The sequence below is a fragment of the Haliotis rufescens genome, unplaced genomic scaffold (assembly GCF_023055435.1).
Source record: "Haliotis rufescens isolate VD_foot unplaced genomic scaffold, xgHalRufe1.0.p SCAF_36, whole genome shotgun sequence".
Lineage (NCBI taxonomy): Eukaryota > Metazoa > Mollusca > Gastropoda > Lepetellida > Haliotidae > Haliotis > Haliotis rufescens.
The window spans coordinates 1,153,008-1,175,276 of NW_025964068.1; the positions used below are offsets into that span (position 1 = coordinate 1,153,008).

At 40.5% G+C, this 22,269-nt stretch overlaps 1 protein-coding gene across 6 annotated transcripts in view; it reads right to left on the reverse strand.

Moving 5' to 3' along the window:
• LOC124119294 (adenosine deaminase domain-containing protein 1-like) overlaps nucleotides 1-22,269 on the reverse strand; it is a 129,546-nt gene that overhangs the window by 42,501 nt on the left and 64,776 nt on the right. For all 6 annotated transcript variants that reach the window (XM_046481757.2, XM_046481758.2, XM_046481759.2 and 3 more), the window contains exon 8: nucleotides 17,129-17,290. In XM_046481757.2, coding sequence (XP_046337713.1) covers nucleotides 17,129-17,290 — 162 coding nt within the window. The remainder of the gene's footprint in view (nucleotides 1-17,128; nucleotides 17,291-22,269) is intronic.

The following is a 22,269-nucleotide window of genomic DNA, read 5'->3' on the forward strand; positions in this document are numbered from 1 at the left end:
ATTCCGTTCTACCGCTATTGTATTTTTCATTTTTCACTGGAACACATCTGAGCAGAGTTGAAGGACTTTCTAGTTGAATATTATTTGTCGTGCTTATTTGATCAAGATGGATGCACAACTCTTTATAGGGAACTAAATCGGGTAATTTAGTTCCCTGTGTTGTTATGTGGGTTTTATAGGGTCGTAGAGTGTAAATCCAAGACTAGAATATAAGTTGATGGGAATATCTACACCTTTTTCTCCAGTGGCTATTTTCACTGTCCCATTCGACTCATTTTGTGTGAGACTCATTCCATTAGGCTTAAAAATTTCATCATTGAGTGAGCATACGCTGTAATACCCATCAGGTATAGTAATGTATTTGTCAATTGTATATTCGTTTATCATTGTAAACATCCTATTATAACCACTCATAGCACTTATATTGGTCCACCGTGGGTAATACGTTACATCGCATAGGGCGACTTCGAGCTGACTATCCGAGTTATCGATAGTACGAAGCAGTTGAATGGACTGACCATTTGTTATTCCCGGGAGTGTAACATACATATTAAATATACAATGATACTATATCATAACTTAAATATGAAATCGAGACAGATTACTAATCTATCAATTATGGTAAATTCCTATGGTGATGATTTTTTCGTTAAATTACCCGATATCTTTAAAAATTACAGGGTCACGGCAACTAGCGATAAAATGATCCACGATTGGTTTCACAATCCGAAGCAATTTTGGCAGAATCAGTTAAACTTTGCCGTATGGTGTGCCACAACGGGATGTGGCGTATCTGTTAATGCCCCAGGATATATGCTAAATAAGTCTGTTTTATTATTTCACGTGTACTATCAGATTAGACGTATACTTAAAGAAATTAGTGCTCCATTACCGCAGGATCGAGCGTGGAATTCCACAAATAATAATTATGATAGGTCCGCATATGAGAGTATTTGTCAGGAATTTAATGTTTCTACGAGTAAAGATTGGCGCATTAAAGGAGCAAACCATGGTCTAGGAGTTCCTTACACAGAGGAAAATAAATCCGTCAAAGAAGAAAGCGATTATGTATATAGAGAACTTAATAAACTTCATGTTTATTTTGGTAAGTTGCGGCAGGACAGCAAACTTTACTCAAGAATGTATGATTATCGGTATAAAGTCGGTCATTGGTATCATGGCTGGGAACTTTCGAGTAACGATTGGAGAGGGGATATTATGAGTTTTAAGAGTGGGTCTTTTTATATTGTTAAAAAATTTGTACAACTGGAACGAATTTCTTAATGATAAAATGGAAAATAATTTTACTAACCCAGGATTTGTAAGATTTAATGAATCGATAAGAACTTATGTGTGGGCAATTCTCGGTGCACAATCGCAAACGCGAACATCCATTATCGGTACTGGGACGGCGTTCGATGCGCAAAAACAGTTTGTCGCAAACGTGGAGGACGCCATTAATTCACCAGTTGACATACCATCGTCTATAAAGCGTTTTCAAGATGTAATCCAAAGTGGACTACGTTTATGCGCCTGGATTATACATGTCTCCGAGTAATATGGAACTTAAGATCGGTCAAGTGATAGGTTATAATAATAAAATTGTTATCGCTACCGATCAACAAATACCAGGTATAAATTCAGATATTAACGTCGAATTAATAACGCAAACAATCACGGGCGAAAAGGGAATAGTCAAGCCACAAACACCAACTATCGCTAAAACATCTTTTAATGCTAAAACATCTACTAACGCACAATTACAAGTGCCACCACATATTGAGGCTAAAAATCAACAACATATCGATGAAAAAACAGCGCTTGTAGTGGGTGGAGTCGCGGTTGGTTTACTCCTGATTTGGTTAACAAACTGATTTGGATAAATAGTTCTTAGCGAACTGATTTGGTGAAATAGTTCTTAGCGAACACGCACAACAGCCCTGCAATTGCTACGATCAACCCCCACAAGTTTTGACTAAGCCAAGTGGTGGTTTTAGCTAATAAATTCAAGAGCAAGGAAACAACACTCCCTATTATACCGGGAAGTGTGCGTCCGCGGCTTTCTCAGCGAGCTTTCCCAGTGCTGAACCTAATGCTTTTAAATGCTTTTTTATCCACTCTTTTATACCATCACTAGGAGGTGATCCGCCACCACCTGTACCACCGGTTAACGAGAGAGTCAAAGTCGATATAATAAATCCCAACGCGGTTAAAATACTGGCAATGGTTATTCCCTGTTCTCTGAACAATGTTTTAATTTTATCGGCCAGTGTAGTGTCATCGTTGAGGACTTGATCGACAGTTTGTCGAATTCGACTGATTTGCGAACGAAGTGCCTTTCTATTACTGGAAGCTGCTTCGAGGCGGGCCGATCTTTCGTCTTCTAAGTTACGCAATATTTCCGCTACGTGGCGTCTATTGAACTCATTATCACCCGCCTGTTCAAGTTTTGTTTTCTCTTTAGCTATATCCTTGTCGATTTCGGATAGCTTGGCTATATTATTGATGAGTTCTCCCCGCATTGTTCGCATTGCCTTGTCAAGACCTCGTAATTCCCTAATACTGAACTCCGAATATGGTAATACCTGTAACGGGGGATCATCAATGGTGGCCAAGATTTCTCCGAGTCCGTTCGAGGCCACCATCGAGGAAGCTTCCAAATTATCTGTGTTACCGAGGTCTTCCCGCACAGTCCTAAGAACCTTAGTAGTCTTCGCGGAAAGTTTTGGTCGTCGGTAGTAGTCCACAAAACCTAATTCATCACGAACAGTGCCGATGCCGTGTTTAGCAGCTATCGTAGACAAGGCTAGGGGCTTACGAGTACAAGAATGCATATGATCAATATCCAGAGTGCCATGCAGTCGCAATATTCCTTTACTATCTATCTCAAACTTTGAATATTCACGAACAATAGGACTATCATCTTTAGAGGAATCGTAATAATCATTGACGGTTGATTGTAAAAGTTCATCGTTAAGATTCGTGCCACCAAAGTTGGTTTCATCAGTACCCTCTTCGTTTGGATTCTGGTTATCAAAGTCATCAAAGGTACTTAGATCTAAGTCATTATGTTCAAAATTAGCCATTTTTATATTAAACATAGGGTACATGTTTTCAATATAACAATGTCTTCGCAATACGGACGCAAGTTAAACCCACAACGTAGACTTCGAGATCCATTAGGGGTCAAAGCAATTCGTTAGTCTGTAACTATTACTAATAACCCTAGTACCATCGGTCAGAATCAAACGCTTCTGGTTCGCTTTCCTAACCTCGGCGCACAAGATGTTTTAGTTCCCGGAACTGTCCGACTAGCATTTACGATTGGTTTCACTTCTACCGACGTTAACAGGGAGCCCGTTCAGAACATAGGTCGTGCTATCGTTAAGAAAATCGTGATTAAAATTAGCGGTAATGAGGTTTTGAGTATTGACGATAGCGATGTATACTATTGCTACATGGATCTCTGGAGAACGGATAAAGAACGGGAAAACTTACAGTACCAAGGTATTTGTAATCGGAACACATTGAGACTGCGCTGATAGTGGTGATAATACCATCGTAGGAGATAAGGCTGTTGCTGATGCATTACGCAACCGGTTCTATATTCCGCTCGACTTTGAATTACTAGATTCCCACATGCCCTTCTATCAAGCATCCCTAGGCGATAGGTTAGAGTACGAACTCACTTTTTATGATGGCCTATGTGCCTAATCAACTATATAGTCAAGGCATGCGAGCATATCAACAGTGGGATGAGATTAAAAAACTCCCTTCAATAAAACGAAGCAAAGAAGTTAACGCAGTCGTGAAAGATCTGTCTCTTGGGAGTGTATCGATGGGTGAATACCTCACCACGAAGTACGCGCTATGGCTCGACATGCGAACAACAGACGATGACCAACTACACGGCAGTGGGAGGAGAATAGAAAATGCTAGCGAGGGTGCCACAATACAGATAACGAAGCTCCAGGAAACGGCTGGTAAATTAAACATATATTTGTACGTGATTATGGATGCGCAACTTAATATACAGAATGGGCGATTCGTGCAAGCAATCTATTGATAATCTTTTACCTAAAGATCCGCACTGCGCTATCATATGCGGGCAAACGGGCTGCGGAAAAACAGCCTTTATTCTAGATATTTTAGAAAGTCATTATCGGGACGTTTTCGATCATATTATTATTCTGTGCCCGACTATAAGCGTTAATAAAACATACTTATCGAGAGATTGGGTAATGAATGACGACGGGGTACACAGAGTCGATCCGGGCGATCGTTTACAAGACTGCCTCCGAGTATGTCACGAAAAATACAAAGGAGAATCAACCCTTTTCGTAATAGACGATTGCAGCGCGAGTAAAGAACTCACCAAAAAGAAAGATATGCTTTCCTATTTAGCATTCTCCGGTTAGGATACTCAACATAGAGTTTGGGTACTTACTCAAAAATACAACTCTGTCCTGAAAGATCTGAGAGAGCAAACCAAATGGGTAGCACTCTTTCATTGCAAAGATCGAGATTCATTCGAGGAATGTTTACGCGAAAATGATGTCATTTATACCAAGGGGGAACGAGATAAAGTCAGAAAAGTGTTAGCGGCAACGAAGCACTGTAAACTCGTATTAAAAAACGATCAACCAGCTGCTTATGCAATTGCTTAGCAAAATGTAGCAAAATGTAGCAAAATGTAGCAACTGCTTAGCAAAAATGTAGCAAAATGTAGCAAATTGAACATTAACGGTTAATATTACATAAAATGTGGTTCGAAATCCTCATTCTTTCGCAACAGTTCATTATTACGGGTTGTATTGAATATGTCATATTATATTATGTTAGACTTAAATATCTCCTTAGGTATTACATTATGGAATGCGATGAACTCATCGAACAAATGCTCAAAGAATCTGAGCCTGATCAAAAAACAAATCAACATTCTGAAGTAGTTACAGATAAATCTTTAGATAAACATAAAGAAAGACTCGCCGCTTTGGTAGCCGGTGGAAAATGTTCCCAATATTTGGGGGAAAAATAATACCATCGAAAAAATTGATAACATGACCGACGAAGAGATTAAAAAACTGTACGCGCGTTACGAGTCTAGACTGGGAGCTACCATGACTAAAACGATAGGGTTGTCTATATTACAACTATACACAGTCGTAGCTAGTACGTTTCTCCCCATCCTGGCAGAACATCGCATGTATTTATGCGAATCTCTCGAGAAAGACCCATTTATCGAACACGCTATAAGCTCAGTGAGCTGTGAGTTTTATCATAGATACGGAATGTTCACCACAGCTTTAATAACGGCTAGGTATTGTCAATTTAAACATACGTGCCCACTTAATAATAATGGAGACTCAACAAGTGAACACACAACAACAAGTGAACGAGGAACCACCAGTGAATGAGAATGTGAATGCACCACAAACACAAAGCGAAATTAATAAATAATTCAAATATTAATCTGATTAAAACATGGGCACTAGTAGGAGTTGCTGGTATAGCGGCTGTATGGTTCTTTTATAAGACCGGAAAAGAGAAAACGTCACCCCCGCCGCAACAAGAAGTTCCATTAGAGGTTAGCCCGCATATAATGCTATAATAAGCATGACTACTCCAGCTACAGACGGTAAAATGTTGGTAAACGCGACGTATCATTCAGCGGTGGTCACCGGCTTGGCCATTGGCTATGCCCGTATGGCTAAAATGATTACTAAAGCCACACCTCCCAAGCTAGATTTTAATAGTTATGATAGGTATGGCCATTCCTATGGAATACAACAAACCCGAGACTGTTAGGGAACTCAAAGCTCGAGCGAGAAACAGTGGGCTGAGAGGTTATTCTCGAATGAGAAGAGCTGAATTGATCGCTTTACTAGATAATAATGATATTCAACATAATGATGATGATAATGATGATGTTGATAATAATCAACAACAAGAATTAATATTTGTACCCATATCCGCCGGCGTTTGTAAATATCTAAGAGGTTGGAAGATGGATATTAATTCCAACATGGATGTTAACGATATTAAGCCCATCATATCGAGTAAAATTAACGAGGACTTAGATGATTTACATAGTATAAAATACCAGCTGACAATTAAAATGTTATTGAGTAAAAGTAAAACAGACAATAGCACCGAATATACCGAACCATATTTCCGTAGCAATCAAGAAGTTATAACCGAATCCGATACTATAAACGCATCATTAGATACATCAATTCAGAGGATACAGGAAACTTTAGAACGTTGGACTAATAGAGGTTCGGGTTGGGGTGTGGATAAAATCGATAGTTTATATTTAGATATAGCAAATTATATGCCCTTCAAAGGTGGATCTTATATAGATTTACCCCCGTATTATAAAAAGAAAAAAGCCATAATTGACGTAAAAAATAAATCCGATGACTGTTTAAGAATGATGATAAGATCTGCATTGTTCCCCGTAGATTCTAAAATTGCAAATAGACCTTCTAGCTATCCCCAAAACGATGGACTCAACTTCGATGGTATAGACAAACCTACACCAATATCACAAATTGATAAGGTGGAAAAGCAAAATAATTTAGCTATAAATGTTTTCGGACATTCTAAAGGAATTGTTGTACACAGGATAAGCTCCGCTCCGGAACATATCCCCAGAATCAATTCATTTCTGATCGAAAAAGATGGTAAATATCATTATATGTGGATAAAGAGTTTAAACAGGCTATTATATGATCAAACAGAACATAAGGAAAAGAAATATTTCTGCGAAAGATGCCTACATGGGTACAGCAGACAAGATCTATTAGAAGCGCAGAAAGAAGACTGTAGAGGTGTTGGACAGAATGCTATCAGGATCGATATGCCTAAAGAGGGAAAAAATATATTAAAATTTGAACATTATTGTAATCAAATGCCAGTACCGTACGTAATTTACGCCGACTTCAAAGCGCTTATCAAACCCATAGAAAATACCAACCATAATAATCAAGATAGTTTTACGTACAAAACTCAAGAACATATTCCTTGTGGGTTTGGATATATAGTTGTAAGGTATGATGGGAAAACAAACACTTCCGTGATTTACAGATGTCCCGATGCAGCGGGAAAGTTCCTAGAATATCTACAAAATGAAGAGAGAATAATCAGGGAAAACTTATCGTGTAAAAAACCCATGTGTATGAGGAGGGATGATTGGAGGGTCCATAAGAAGTCAACGAGTTGTCACGTTTGTAATAAACCCCTGGATGGGGATTCCGTAAGAGATCATTGTCACGTCACGGGTAATTATCGGGGGGCCGCTCATAACGAGTGTAACTTGAAACTACAAATGAATTCTCAAACAATACCCATCCCCCTTGTGTTTCATAACCTTAGGGGATACGATTCACATCTCATAATGCAAGCTATCTCAAAGAGCGATGGCGGTTTAACGTGCATTCCTAATAATATGGAAAAATATATATCGTTCTCGTTGACTAAACCTATACATTATAGGGACAAGGATGGGAAATCTAGAATAAAGCAAAGTAATGGGCTTAGATTCATAGACTCCGTACAGTTTCTGTTATCTTCCCTGGACAATTTAGCTAATGCGAACAATCCCGATGACTTTGCGATAACAAATAAATATACCGATAAGATAACTTGTCATTTGTTGCTGAGAAAAGGTGTATATCCTTACGAATATATGGATGATTGGTATAGATTCGAAGAAACTGAATTACCACCCCTCGAATCATTCTATAGTAACTTAACAGAATCTAAAATAACAGATGCCGATTATGAACACGCTCTGACGGTCTGGGATAAACTAGGTTGTAAGAATTTAGGCGATTATCACGATCTGTACTTAAAAACAGATGTACTGTTACTCGCCGATATATTCGAAATATTTAGAAAGACATGTTTAAAACAATACGGCTTGGACCCGGCATGGTGCTATTCCAGTCCCGGACTATCGTGGGATGCATTGTTGAAGAAGACCGGTGTAGAACTAAAACTACTCACCGATTACAATATGCACTTGTTTATTGAGAAAGGATTAAGAGGTGGTATATCGATGGCAGCGAAAAGGTATTCTAAGGCTAATAATAAATTAGTGGAAGGATACGATCCGAGTAAACCCGACACTCACATATTATATCTCAACGCCAACAATTTGTACGGATGGGCTGAGTCAACCTTTACCCACGGGTGGTTTTGAGTGGGTCAATGATATCAAAGTGAATGATATCCATAATAATGATGTGAATAAAGGGTACATACTAGAAGTTGACTTGGAATATCCAAGTTCGTTACATAAAGATCATAACAGTTATCCGCTAGCTCCCGAAAGATTAATGGTTAATAAAGATTGGATGTCGGAATATCAACGCTCCTTGATGGGTAATACAAGGTTAGCTAATGTAGAAAAACTCGTACCAAATTTGATGGATCAGACAAAATATATAGTTCACTACAGAAATCTCCAGTTATATCTATCGTTAGGTATGAAACTTAAGAAAATACACAGAGTTCTAAAGTTCGATCAAAGCCCTTGGATGGAGCCCTATATAAGGTTGAACACAGATTTAAGAAAGATAGCTACCAGCGATTTCGAAAAGAATCTGTATAAGCTCATGAATAACTCAGTATTTGGTAAAACTATGGAGAATCTAAGGAAGCGTGTTGATGTTAAATTAGTCAGATCTAATGAGGAAGAAAGACTCAGGAAACTTATAGCCAGTCCGGCTTTTAACAGAAGTAAGATATTCGATAACGACTTAGCCGCGTTGCATATGCAGAAGAGTAATATAAAATTCAACAGACCGGTGTACGTCAGTATGAGTATTCTCGACTTGTCAAAACACTTAATGTATGACTTTCATTACAACGAACTTAAGAAGCAATACGGCGATAGATGCGAGGTGTTATATACCGACACAGATTCTTTGTTGATGGAAATACAAACCGAGGATGTGTATAAAGATATGGCAGAAAAAATAGATATGTACGACACGAGCGATAACCTAAAGATAATCCACTGCACAACGTAGTAAATAAAAAGGTATTAGGTGAGATGAAGGATGAATGTGCTGGGACCCCTATAGCGGAGTATGTGGGATTAAGACCTAAGATGTATTCTATAAAGAAGTCCGATAATGGAGAGATAAGAAAAGCTAAGGGCGTTAAGAAGTATGTTGTAAAAAAGCATATCAAACACGAACAGTATAAAGAATCATTATTCAACGGTAGAACGTTCAAACACGAGATGAACTCTTTAAGAAGTTACAATCATAGGATATATGGATTAAGAATGAGCAAGACATCATTATCCCCCTTAGATACAAAGAGATGGATTGATAATGATGGTGTAACTACCTATGCTTATGGTTATGGTGGTAATACCGTACCGTCGGGAATTATGAACAACTCTTCTCGTACAAATGCCCTACCCGGTCCATCTTGAAGATAATAAAGAATAGGCTCTCCTTCTTTCGTAACCAATCGACCAATAAGTCTTAAGGGACCATATGGGATCGGTTGCGCGAAGTAGGCCTCCTTTGAGTTCACCGGGCTGGTATAAATATCTTACCCTTACTCTATCCGGAAGTTTTCATTCTTTGCCTCTCCTCTGTGCTGAAGATTCAGAAGTCACGGATTTCATTTTAATCGCATCGGATGGTTTCTTCCCTATTAATCTCGTTACTTCATTATTCAGCGCTGATACAACGGCTGATAATCGTGTCACCCATTCGGTTGATCTCAATCGTTCCGATTTCATTTCGATTTCCATACTGATAGCCAAACAAACGTTCCGCGAATGTCCTGTTAAATCTTTCGACGATAGCTTGACTGCAGTGGGCCTCTCTTTCACCATGGACGATTTCGACATCGTGCTTTGTTAACAGTTTAGTTACCGATCCCATAAACTCGCGACCGGGATCTACTTGAAATTGCTTAGGCCATTTTAGCGGACCGCGTTTAAATATGCGACTCAGTGCATTAGCTACTTCTGTTGATTCTTTCGAGGTTAATGGCTCAGCCTCTTTGTATCAACTAGCCACATCCACTACTGTTAAAGCGTATTTATACGTTTTGCGTTTTACCTTATCGTGGGGAAGAAACAAGAGGTCAGCCTGATGAACTTCATTCGTTGTAAAAATATCAAACTTCTTCCTCGGTATATAACGCGGTGCTGGTAAATATATCTGCCACATCGCTTGTTTCTTTAACCAATCCTTGGCCAAATCTTTAGATACCTTAGCCGCGGGGGCTAATTTTTTTATTGCTCCTACACCTTTCCAATATCCTCTTGGGCTATAGTTAATTTTATCCATTATTAATTAATATTGATGTTTCGTTTAATACAACTCATGACTATCATTGAATCGCATAATCATTTTGTCATAAAAAATGCCACCTGTAGTAGCAGTATAGGTATATGAATCTGGCTCCAGTGGAGTTGCGCAGGACCCCCATTACCTATACTACAAAACGAGTTACGTTTGATGTTTCATGTGAAAATGTTCCTAAAAGTCTCTACTTGTCATGACACGTGAAACAGATCAGTAGCGGGTATAACCGCCACGTACCCAGATGACGCATTCACCGTATGTCTCATGCCTCCAGTCGGACGTTGGATCTGTTGATGGGTGCAATGGTGCTTCCAATTGGCGTAAATCTTGTACAGGAGGATCTCGTGCCTGTACGTGCCGCCCCAGAATATCCCAAACATGTTCAAGGGGGTTCAAATCTGGGCTCATTGCTGGCCAGGGTATAGTCGTTATTGCATTGGCCCTCATGTAATCCACGACTGCATGCGAATGATGAGGCCGGGCATTGTGCAATGTGGTACTGTTAGTGTATACAAGTGGTATTACTAGGGCTAATGCCTTATGCATTGTGGTACTGTTAATGTATACAAGTGGTATTACTAGGGCTCATGCCTTATGCATTGTGGTACTGCTAGTGTATAAAAGTGGTATTACTACGGCTAATGCCTTATGCATTGTGGTACTGTTAATGTATACATGTGGTATTACTAGGGCTAATGCCTTATGTATTGTGGCACTGTTGGTGTATACAAGTGGTATTACTAGGGCTAATGCCTTATGCATTGTGGTACTGTTAATGTATACAAGTGGTATTACTAGGGCTAATGCCTTATGCATTGTGGTACTATTAATGTATACATGTGGTATTACTAGGGCTAATGCCTTATGCATTGTGGCACTGTTGGTGTATACAAGTGGTATTACTAGGGCTAATGCCTTATGCATTGTGGTACTATTAATGTATACATGTGGTATTACTAGGGCTAATGCCTTATGCATTGTGGTACCGTTAATGTATACAAGTGGTATTACTAGGGCTAATGCCTTATGCATTGTGGCACTGTTAGTGTATAAAAGTGGTTTTACTAGGGCTAATGCCTTATGCATTGTGGTACTGTTAATGTATACAAGTGGTATTACTAGGGCTAATGCCTTATGCATTGTGGTACTGCTAGTGTATAAAAGTGGTTTTACTAGGGCTAATGCCTTATGCATTGTGGTACTGTTAATGTATACAAGTGGTATTACTAGGGCTAATGCCTTATGCATTGTGGTACTGCTAGTGTATACAAGTGGTTTTACTAGGGCTAATGCCTTATGCATTGTGGTACTGTTAATGTATACAAGTGGTATTACTAGGGCTAATGCCTTATGCATTGTGGTACTGCTAGTGTATACAAGTGGTTTTACTAGGGCTAATGCCTTATGCTATGTGGTACTGTTAATGTATACAAGTGGTATTACTACGGCTAATGCCTTGTGCATTGTTGCACTGTTAGTGTATACTAGTGTTTTACTAGGGCTAATGCCTTATGCATTGTGGTACTGTTAATGTATACAAGTGGTATTACTAGGGCTAATGCCTTATGCATTGTGGCACTGTTAGTGTATACAAGTGGTATTACTAGGGCTAATGCCTTATGCATTGTGGTACTGTTAATGTATACAAGTGGTATTACTAGGGCTCATGCCTTATGCATTGTGGTACTGCTAGTGTATAAAAGTGGTATTACTACGGCTAATGCCTTATGCATTGTGGTACTGTTAATGTATACATGTGGTATTACTAGGGCTAATGCCTTATGCATTGTGGTACTGTTAATGTATACAAGTGGTATTACTAGGGCTAATGCCTTATGCATTGTGGTACTGTTAATGTATACAAGTGGTATTAGTAGGGCTAATGCCTTATGCATTGTGGTACTGCTAGTGTATACAAGTGGTTTTCTTGGGCTAATGCCTTATGCATTGTGGTACTGCTAGTGTATAAAAGTGGTATTACTAGGGCTAATGCCTTATGGCACTGTTGGTGTATACAAGTGGTATTACTAGGGCTAATGCCTTATGCATTGTGGTACTGTTAATGTATACAAGTGGTATTACTAGGGCTAATGCCTTATGCATTGTGGTACTGTTAATGTATACAAGTGGTATTACTAGGGCTATTGCCTTATGCATTGTGGTACTGTTAATGTATACAAGTGGTATTAGTAGGGCTAATGCCTTATGCATTGTGGTACTGCTAGTGTATAGAAGTGGTTTTACTAGGGCTAATGCCTTATGCATTGTGGTACTGCTAGTGTATAAAAGTGGTTTTACTAGGGCTAATGCCTTATGCATTGTGGTACTGTTAGTGTATACAAGTGGTATTACTAGGGCCAAAGCCTTATGCATTGGAGTACTGTTGGTGTCTACAAGTGGTTTTACTAGGGCTAATGCCTTATGCATTGTGGTACTGCTAGTGTATACAAGTGGGTTTACTAGGGCTAATGCCTTATGCATTGTGAGCAACTGTTAATCTATACAAGTGGTATTACGAGGGCTAGGGTATGCACTAGATGCAGATATTTGGGGAAGGCAGGAGGGATTAATTCCTAATGTAATAGAGGCAGCATTCTTGGAATTATACAGGATAGCTGACAGTTATGATGATAATAATACATAGAAACGTTTAAAAAATGCACAAAACCTTTATACCTTCACTGTATACACTGTGATATTTGGACCGCCTCCGTGGTCTAATGGTAGAAGAGCAGAAGGTCTGGGGTTCAATCCCCAGCCGCGTCATACCAAAAGATGTTAAAAGATGGTACTTGTTGTTACCCTGTCTTGCGCTCGGCATTAAGGGGCTAAAACAAGGACTGGTCGGCTCGCAGCAAGTATACTGTGTCTGAGTGGGGTATTCATGTTAAACTGCGGCATGGTATCTCAGTGGGCTAGCACTATAAATCGGCATCAGTCCGGACTAGTACAAGCAGCCGCACACACACATACACGTGCATGCACGTCGCTATATAAGTGCAATAATCTTGGACGCGACGTTAAACCCCATTTCACCTCACCTCACCTGTGATATTTGGCATCTTCATGATGTCACGTCCAGTCACATGACATCACTTTACGTCTGTGGCATCACTTCCAGTTGTGATTATGTGTGACTTCTGTTTGATTTCTCCGGATCCATTTACCTCCCTCCCTCCCTCCCTCATGTTTTCTTTGGCGCCGATGGTCTTACATTGCTGTGAGGCAATACTTTAGTGCTCGCACTGAGCATAAAAGTCTGTCATGACGTGTGTGACAGGGTGCTTGTATGCTGACGCCGCCAGACTGATGGTTGGAATTGGTCTGTTTTCCCTTGCCAAACATAATCCATGATGTAGTGCAGCTGATTGTTAAATAGCACCAGGGCAGAGAGGAGAGGATCTTCCTCCCCAAGACGGAGTGAGCAAAGCCAACTTGATCAAGTGTCAAGAATACAAGTCTGTTCAATTTGGAAATAGAAAGTGAAATTCCTGTAGCTACATTACTAACAAAGTAATATGCAACTTATGCTGGAATGACATCACTTTCAGTTTGGGAAAACATATGCTCAATTAAGGGTTGAAGTTGTATATGGTGACGTTCATCAGCTGATGAAGACAGTGCCTCACGTGAGCAAATTCCATGATGCGCAAAGGAATGATTGAGGAATTCCGGTAATGTAGTTCTGTATGTCCCCGATCAATTGACAACGTAATCATGTGACATACTGACGTTCATCGGGAAATGAACGACAGTCAGCAGCTTGGTTGTGTTCACCTAGGCGATGTCATCCGCTACTGTCAATATTGCAGAATGTGAATACAAAATATTTACAGGGTGTCCTAAAGGGGCACTGATCTAAAGCAATTCCCCAGGACTGGTTGATGCCTTCGTTATTGTTTTTTCCCCGTGAGTACCCAGATGATATGCAACACAACTGAGCTTGACAAGAGACTGGGCTACTGTCTGCAGGGACAGCTAAATAAACTTGGAGGCAATATTTGTTTTACTCATTTTTGAACACTGATTGATTAACCGCGATCTATAAAGATTTGCACAAAGGGCGCATGTTAATTAATTTCTTCAGCCTAAACAAACAGACAAAAAGAACGGTGGAGCTCATCGGATGTCGTCATTTGGAAATACCCCAGATGGTTAGAGTTTAATAATAAAAAAAAGTATCCATGCAGTGAAAGCATTTTCGGATTTCGGATTGCGTCGATAATACGATTACTACACCCTTGTTGTCATCCACGTTTTCTGGTATAACCCTACACTTGTGTATTTGTCATCGTTCACTTGATGCTCAGTTAATGAATTTTTTACAGGTACGACAAGCATGAAATACTCACATCCCCTGCCAATATGACATGTCGGGTTGTGTGCAATGCATTAGCTCCTGTGAACTATGTTCACTGGGCCTTTTTGTAAATGGCCTAATTGCAGCACTAAAAAAAGTTATTACTGGTGTTGTTTTTCCATCTGCAGTTTATGATAGAATATGTAACTATATTTGTAATGAGTAAGGATGAGACATATGGACGAACAACTTCTTTATTACAATTAGGAGCGATGGTTTCGGTGTAGGTTCTGACACTGTTATCAAGCAAGTGAAGTACAGAGTATGGTTGACAAGAATATATAGTGTTTATACAGATGAGTAGGTTTAAGATCAGTTACACTGTTGTATTTGTAATGAGTTGTGTTTCTGCATGAAGTTAGTCAGTGAATGCAACAACTGTGTCCATGACACTTTTGAAGGAACATACATTCAAGCAATGCAGAACTTACCAACAAGAAAGGAAATGAATTCAATACTGTGAGATGATATTATGTGCCAAGTTTGGTGATGAAATATAGTACCGTTTTCAAGATCTGCTCCGGAAACGAGGACTACCGCCATTTTCAGTCTAAATCAAAGTCGTTGCCATGGAAACTCAAAAAATAATTTTTTGAAAAATCCCAAACTATCAAAGGGCACCAGTTCACCACTAGACCTATCTATGTGCGAAGTTTGATGAAGAAATATAGTACGTTTTTCAAGATCTGCTCCAGAAACGAAATGTGACGGACGGACGGAAGGCACCCATTGCTATATCCTCCTTCCACTTCTTAGCGGGGGATAATTAGTGGTAGCAAACCTTAGATTACCTAACAAAGGTTCCCATTTGGCATTTATTGTGTCTGGGGTAATTATTCAATTAATCCAGGTTTGAAGTGAGGTGAAATGTGTGTTATGTAATATACATGTGGCAGCCCAGCAAGAGATGAATGATCTGTTGATTTACTTTTTTTGTAAATCAACGGATGGTTCCTAGTCATCAAAGGATTAACAGAAAATATGTTGATTGATTAATCACTGTTATCTTGCACAGTGGATATGTCAAAAGTGAGTGTTTACATGTCTAGGTTTACTAAAACAAAGGGAATACACTCATATCATGGCGTATAGTGCCGATGTAAAAACAACATACTTTGTTCAAAGGGTTAACCGATAATACGTTAATTGATTGTTCATTGTTATCTAACTCAGTGGATTTTTTTAGGAACCGTGGACGTAATGAAAATAGTTGTCACTTGGGCTTTCTCAGCTGACAATTGAGACTTGACACCTAAGTGAAACACCTGAAACAATCTAAGTGATCAGTTGAGAAACGAACACGGGTTATAATATCCCGAAACGATATAAATATATTTTAAAATATTTGATTGTTACAGAGACACGTGACATCGAATATGTTTCTTTGTACAGCTGCAGACGTGTGGGATATTGTTCCTCTGTGTGGATATTGACAGGTACATTCCTAGAACAAGGAAGCTGCCTAAAATTAGGCACATAAATTTGGTAGGTTGTAATTATGATATTTGCATTTTGTTTTCCTTCATTTGCTGTAGCATTGAACCGATTCGTTCTTGTTCCTCTACATCTTGGTTGGGAAATTCTTCAATGCGAGATAGACGTTGTTTTCACAAGTCTTTTCCTTTGTAAGCGTGTATATATTTCCGTCAATTTGTAAAATGTGATTCTCTCAGGCAATATATAAAATGCGTAAATATTTCAGTCATTTTGACTGAAAAATCTGTCCAGATTGACTTAAATTGATTAAGACGATCAAAAGGGCCTAAAAACATCACAACAGATTATTACGTAGGATTAGAAGCCAAACAACATAGAAATTTACTTTTTATCGTAACATTTTCCGTCTCTTGGTGATGATATTAAACATAAAATGTTTGGAATGATTATACAGATGGGCATATTTTTCAGTCAATCTGTAAAATAACTGTATATTCAGGCGTTTAATAAATTTTCTAAGTGAAAATTGTACAATTTTTTACTGTAAAAATATAAACACGATAAAATAAGCAATGGTCAGGAGAAATATTTACTTTGTGTTGCAAGTCAAAATAGTGTCAACGAAAAACGCAAAATTACCAAGCAAGCGACTTATCAAAACTTTGTCACCATTACCGATGCTACCCACAAAGATACCTACGTTTCCTGATAATTTCCAAAACTGTATTTCATTTTGTTGATCATTGTGACCATATACTATCAATAAAAGTAACAAATGCCCTTAAGAATTGCACAGCACAGGTCGCGAACTAGTCTAGGTTTCTGTTTTACCATCCAGGTACTCACGGGAAAAGACAATAACAAAGGCAACAACCAGTCCCGGGGAATTGCTTTAGATCAGTGCCCCTTTAAGCTCAAATGGCTTTCTGGAGAGATGAACTGAGCAGATGCTGAAGGTGTGAGATCGGTTGTATGAGAGAGTTTCACTTACATGTTGGCAAACAGACCATAGTCTCCCTCTGGTGGCTGGCTCACAAACAAGTGTAGAGAGATATGCTCCTTCAGTCTCAGCAGAGCAGAAGTGGAACTTGGGCAAAATATGGATAAGAGTTTGCTCCCATTGTAGTAGCTCTTCAATTCTCTGTGAAAATATCTATAACAAAACAATTAGATCTTCTAAAATACCTGTTTAATTATTTTGCTACAATATGGTTATCAACACTGAAACGTAGAATGAAAACAAAGATGACAAGATTACATGTAATCATCTCTCATAACATGATGTTTGTTTCTTGGAAATTCATATTGTTTATAGTCTCAAAGCTGGAAAACTCGAAGTGCTTTTTCCAGGTCCCCATGAGTTTGACACAACAGAACATGTCAACACGCCACTCCAATGTGTCTTCCAAGTCCAACATACCAGTATACACTGCCACTGCACTGTCACAGTCCACCAGAAATCACTTCCTTGGAGGGAATAAGGGTGTGGTGGTCACTGCCCATTGAACGGAAGGGTCCTGTGTCCCACTCCTCATCTAAAACACTGCAAATAAAACGGAAGGGTCCTGTGTCCCACTCCTCACCTTACACACTGCCCATGGAACGGATCGGTCCTGTGTCCCACTCTTCACCTTACACACTGGCCATAGAACGGATCGGTCCTGTGTCCCACTCCTCATCTAAAACACTGCCCATGGAACGGATCGGTCCTGTGTCCCACTCCTCACCTAACACACTGCCCATGGAACTGAAGGGTCCTGTGTCCCACTTCTCACCTTACACACTGGCCATGGAACGGATCGGTCCTGTGTCCCACTCATCACCTTACACACTGCCCATGGAACGGAAAGGTCCTGTGTCCCACTCCTCACCTAACACACTGCCCATGGAACTGAAGGGTCCTGTGTCCCACTTCTCACCTTACACACTGGCCATGGAACGGATCGGTCCTGTGTCCCACTCATCACCTTACACACTGCCCATGGAACGGAAAGGTCCTGTGTCCCACTCCTCACCTAACACACTGCCCATGGAACTGAAGGGTCCTGTGTCCCACTCCTCACCTAACACACTGCCCATGGAACGGAAAGGTCCTGTGTCCCACTTCTCACCTTACACACTGGCCATGGAACGGAAAGGTCCTGTGTCCCACTTCTCACCTTACACACTGGCCATGGAACGGAAAGGTCCTGTGTCCCACTTCTCACCTAACACACTGCCCATGGAAACGGAAGGGTCCTGTGTCCCACTTTCCACCTTACACACTGCCCATGGAACGGAAAGGTCCTGTGTCCCACTTCTCACCTTACACACTGGCCATGGAACGGAAGGATCCTGTGTCCCACTTCTCACCTTACACACTGGCCAGTTCCAGGGCAGCCAAACCAAAGTGAGATTATACCACAATGTCAGTCCACTTTTCAAACATTGTATTGTCATAGCATTTGTCTGAATTAACAAAGGCTAATTGTGGCCATGATATGTCTTTGTCTAGAATCACTTAATTGCAATTTCTGTAAGATGCTGATTCCCATTGTTAACCCCCAATTTATTGTACTTTGACTGTTTGCCATCCTGAACGAGCTGTGCAACTATGTCACTTAATAATTACTGTTATCGAACAATAGTTATCATTGTTAATAATTCTAAGAATACTACCTCTATTACATCATTGCCACAAATCCTGTATTTTGGCTGCAGTCACACCATACTATAACTTTCAGATTTTAAACTGGGTTCCTCATCACTGTCAACTAAATATATATATGTACACAAGGCGGAAAAACCTTCACTTCTTGACCAATAAACATCAGCCTACTAGATGTGGATGCTTGGGGAGGTGGAAGGGAGTACTTTTGATGTAATAGAGGCAGTAATCTTAGAATTATAATTAATGATAACTTTTGAACACACAATGCCATTTAGGAAAACAGTACAAATGTAAAAAATGTTAATTTTGGGATAACACCTTCTTAGTAAAGTACAGATTCTCGTACTTTTTTGTGTTGAGTCCCATCTGTGTTTCGAACACACACTGCCAGAGTGTGCTGGCGATTAGGTGCCTCACTCTGGCAGTGTGGGTTTGAATCCCGGACTTTAGATTGCTGATATTTCAATTGTAAGTATCACTATACCTGGATATTATAATTTGGTATAATTCTTACGGCAGTTCTTAGGTCTTAACTTCCAATTTCTGACATCACATCTGGTCTAAATCACCTTAATCTCTTTTATGACGTCATTTTTTATCCTGATGATGTCATAATGACGTCGCTTTCGGGCTCTCATTTCTCTTCTGAAAGTGACTTCACGACCAAGCCTGCAGTAAACTTAGCTGTGATGTAATAGATTTGCCCTGGGCACTAGTCAAAACAAGAAGGCGTACTTGCCTTCTGAAGCTGTCGGTGAAACTCTTCAACATCCCTCCACCCACCCCATCCCTTTCTGGTGTAGAAGGGAGGACAAACTACTGGTTGATAATAGTCTGGACAGCAACAACCAGGCCTAATGAGAAGATTATTATCCCTTAAGATCGGGCTGAATGTCACAAAAGAAAAAAGGAAGTGATTCCCACTGATACAAGGGCTGGCTGAAAAGTTCTAAGCTTAAGTGGGATATCTCAATCGGATTGAAACAAACTTTTGCCACCAACAAGTACAATCATTTAATGAATCATAGACATAAGAACTGCAACTGTAGTGTTATTATTGTCTTTGTACCAGACCATCTTGTGAACCTACCCATTGAAATCACCAGAAATGGACAAAACTGGCTATCGGGCAGTCATCATGTACCTGCAACTGAAAGGGCTAACTCCAACACAGATACATGCTGACATGGTCTCTACTTCCTTTTCCACTGTAAAGAAGTGGGCTGCGGAATTCAAGCGTGGCAAAGAGAGTCTTGACGATGACCTGCGTCCAGGAAGGCCTTCAACAGCATCCATTCCGGAAAACATTACCCGGGTGCATGACATGGTGATGGCTGATCGATGACTGACCATCGACATATTGCCAGTGTTGAGAGGGTTGAGCACATTATCACCAATGAGTTGGGAATGACAAAAGTTTCTGCAAGATGGGTGCCAAAGCTCTTGACAGCGGATCAGAAATGTGTCAGATTCCTGACGTCCCATGACAATTTATGCTGTTTTGAAGCAGATCCCGATCCATTTGTAATCATGGATGAGACCTGGATTCATCACTTTCAACCAGAAACCAAAAGTCAGTCTAAACAGTGGAAGCATCTGGAATCACCAGCCCCCCAAAAAGCCAAGTTGGTTCCTTCTGCTGGAAAGGTGATGGCTTCAGTCTTTTGGGATTCCAAGGGTATTCTGCTAATTGACTATCTTGAAAAAGGCCAGACTATCAAGGGAAGATATTATGCTGACCTACTGAGACAGTTGCGTGAAGCTATCAAAGTTAAGCGACGGGGAATGCTCACTAAAGGAGTCCTGTTCCACCAAGACAATGCTCCTGTTCACAAATCTGACTAGTGGTTGCCATGTCAGGGATCCATGATTGTGGCTCGAGTTCATTGACCATCCCCCTTATTCACCCGATTTGGCCCCGTCAGACTTCCACCTGTTTCCCAAGATAAAAAAAAGAACCAGCTGGTCGCCATTTTCCTGGTAATGATGACGTCGTTCCGCTGTGAATGACTTTTTCAGGGTGGCTGAAGAAAATTTCTTCTTGACCGACATCCAGGCCTTGCAGCATCGCTGGCACAAGTGTGTAAACCTGGAAGGGGACTATGTGGAGAAATAAATGAAAACCATTGACTTGGTACAGGTCTTTCACAGTTAGGCTTAGAACTTTTCAGCCAGCCCTCGTAGCTTGAAACTACTTGTTCGAAGGAGACAGAGGTCCATGAGCCAGACGTGTGGCTAAGGCTTTAATGTGGGACTTGTGGGCAGCGCATAATCCCAGGAGGGGAGGAGTGTCTTGGGCCTGATGATAACCTGATACTATCATGGTCTTGAGCCAGCCCACTACCATGGCCTTAGTTATATCCTTGTCAAAATGTGTCTGCAGGAGATGAACAGTCTTTTTCGACGAAAGCCATGGAGATCCATAGCTGCGAGATAGAATTGAGAGCTCTGATGGGGCAGAGAAGTCGTTCAGGATGGTCCACCGAGGGTCCCAGTGCAGGGATGGCATAATGTCTGTGTCCCAATGGTCTGAAATCCCCCTGTCGAGAAGCGACCATGGAGGGAAGGCGTATGCAAAGAGGTTGATGTGGGGTGTCCGTTCTGTCTATTCTGGTGAAAAACCATGATACAATGAAGATCCCAAGGAGAGCACATGGAACTCGTAGCAACATCCGTGTACTGCGAATCGGAGATTCTATCTGGAATTTTGGAGGAGGTATGATCTTGAGATCGATGATCATTCTCATTTCCGTGGTAATTTTCTTGGGAACCAAGAACACAAAAGGTTTGCTGCTGTGAACAGTCTGAGAGTTTAAAGGATTGATAAAATTCCTTGCCAGAAGGGATGTATTTCTTCCAGGCCAGCTCTGGGAATGTGTTATCTCTTCAATGATTCGTGAACTTTGGCGGCGAGAGATATTGAAGAAGCTTGGAATCGTTCCAAGCTTCCAAGGTTGAATGTTGAACACAGTGGGAGCTGAGATAGGTTGAGACATCAACATTTTCTTGGCCTGTGAAGTGACAGCCCTAGATAAGAGCTGAGATAGAAGGTGTTGACGTTGGAGCCACTGGAATTGGGATGATGCCCAGACCAGCATAGTCAGTAGTTCTTGCTTCAATTTGACAATCATGTCCCAAGAGGCTATGGATGAGTCCTACTTGATGGATGTGAATCGGTACGGTGGTGTCTGCCGAAGTCTCATCGTTCTCTGGGAGGAGAGGAGAGTCAGCGTGGCGTACACCGACCACGAACCAGTTAATATAAGTGCCAATGTCCAAAGAGTACCAATTGGCTGTGGAGAGATCATTAACATGATCCCCAGATGAGAAAGCTTTGTACTTCGGTGGCTCGTGAGTTTGATATAACATCCTCTTCAGGTAAGGGAGAAGCAGCCTGTCATCATGCCTGAGTCTGTGGATGTTATCAGAGCCGCGGTCGCCAATTCCCTATGCCTAACTCGACTGTGGGAGAGTCTATAATT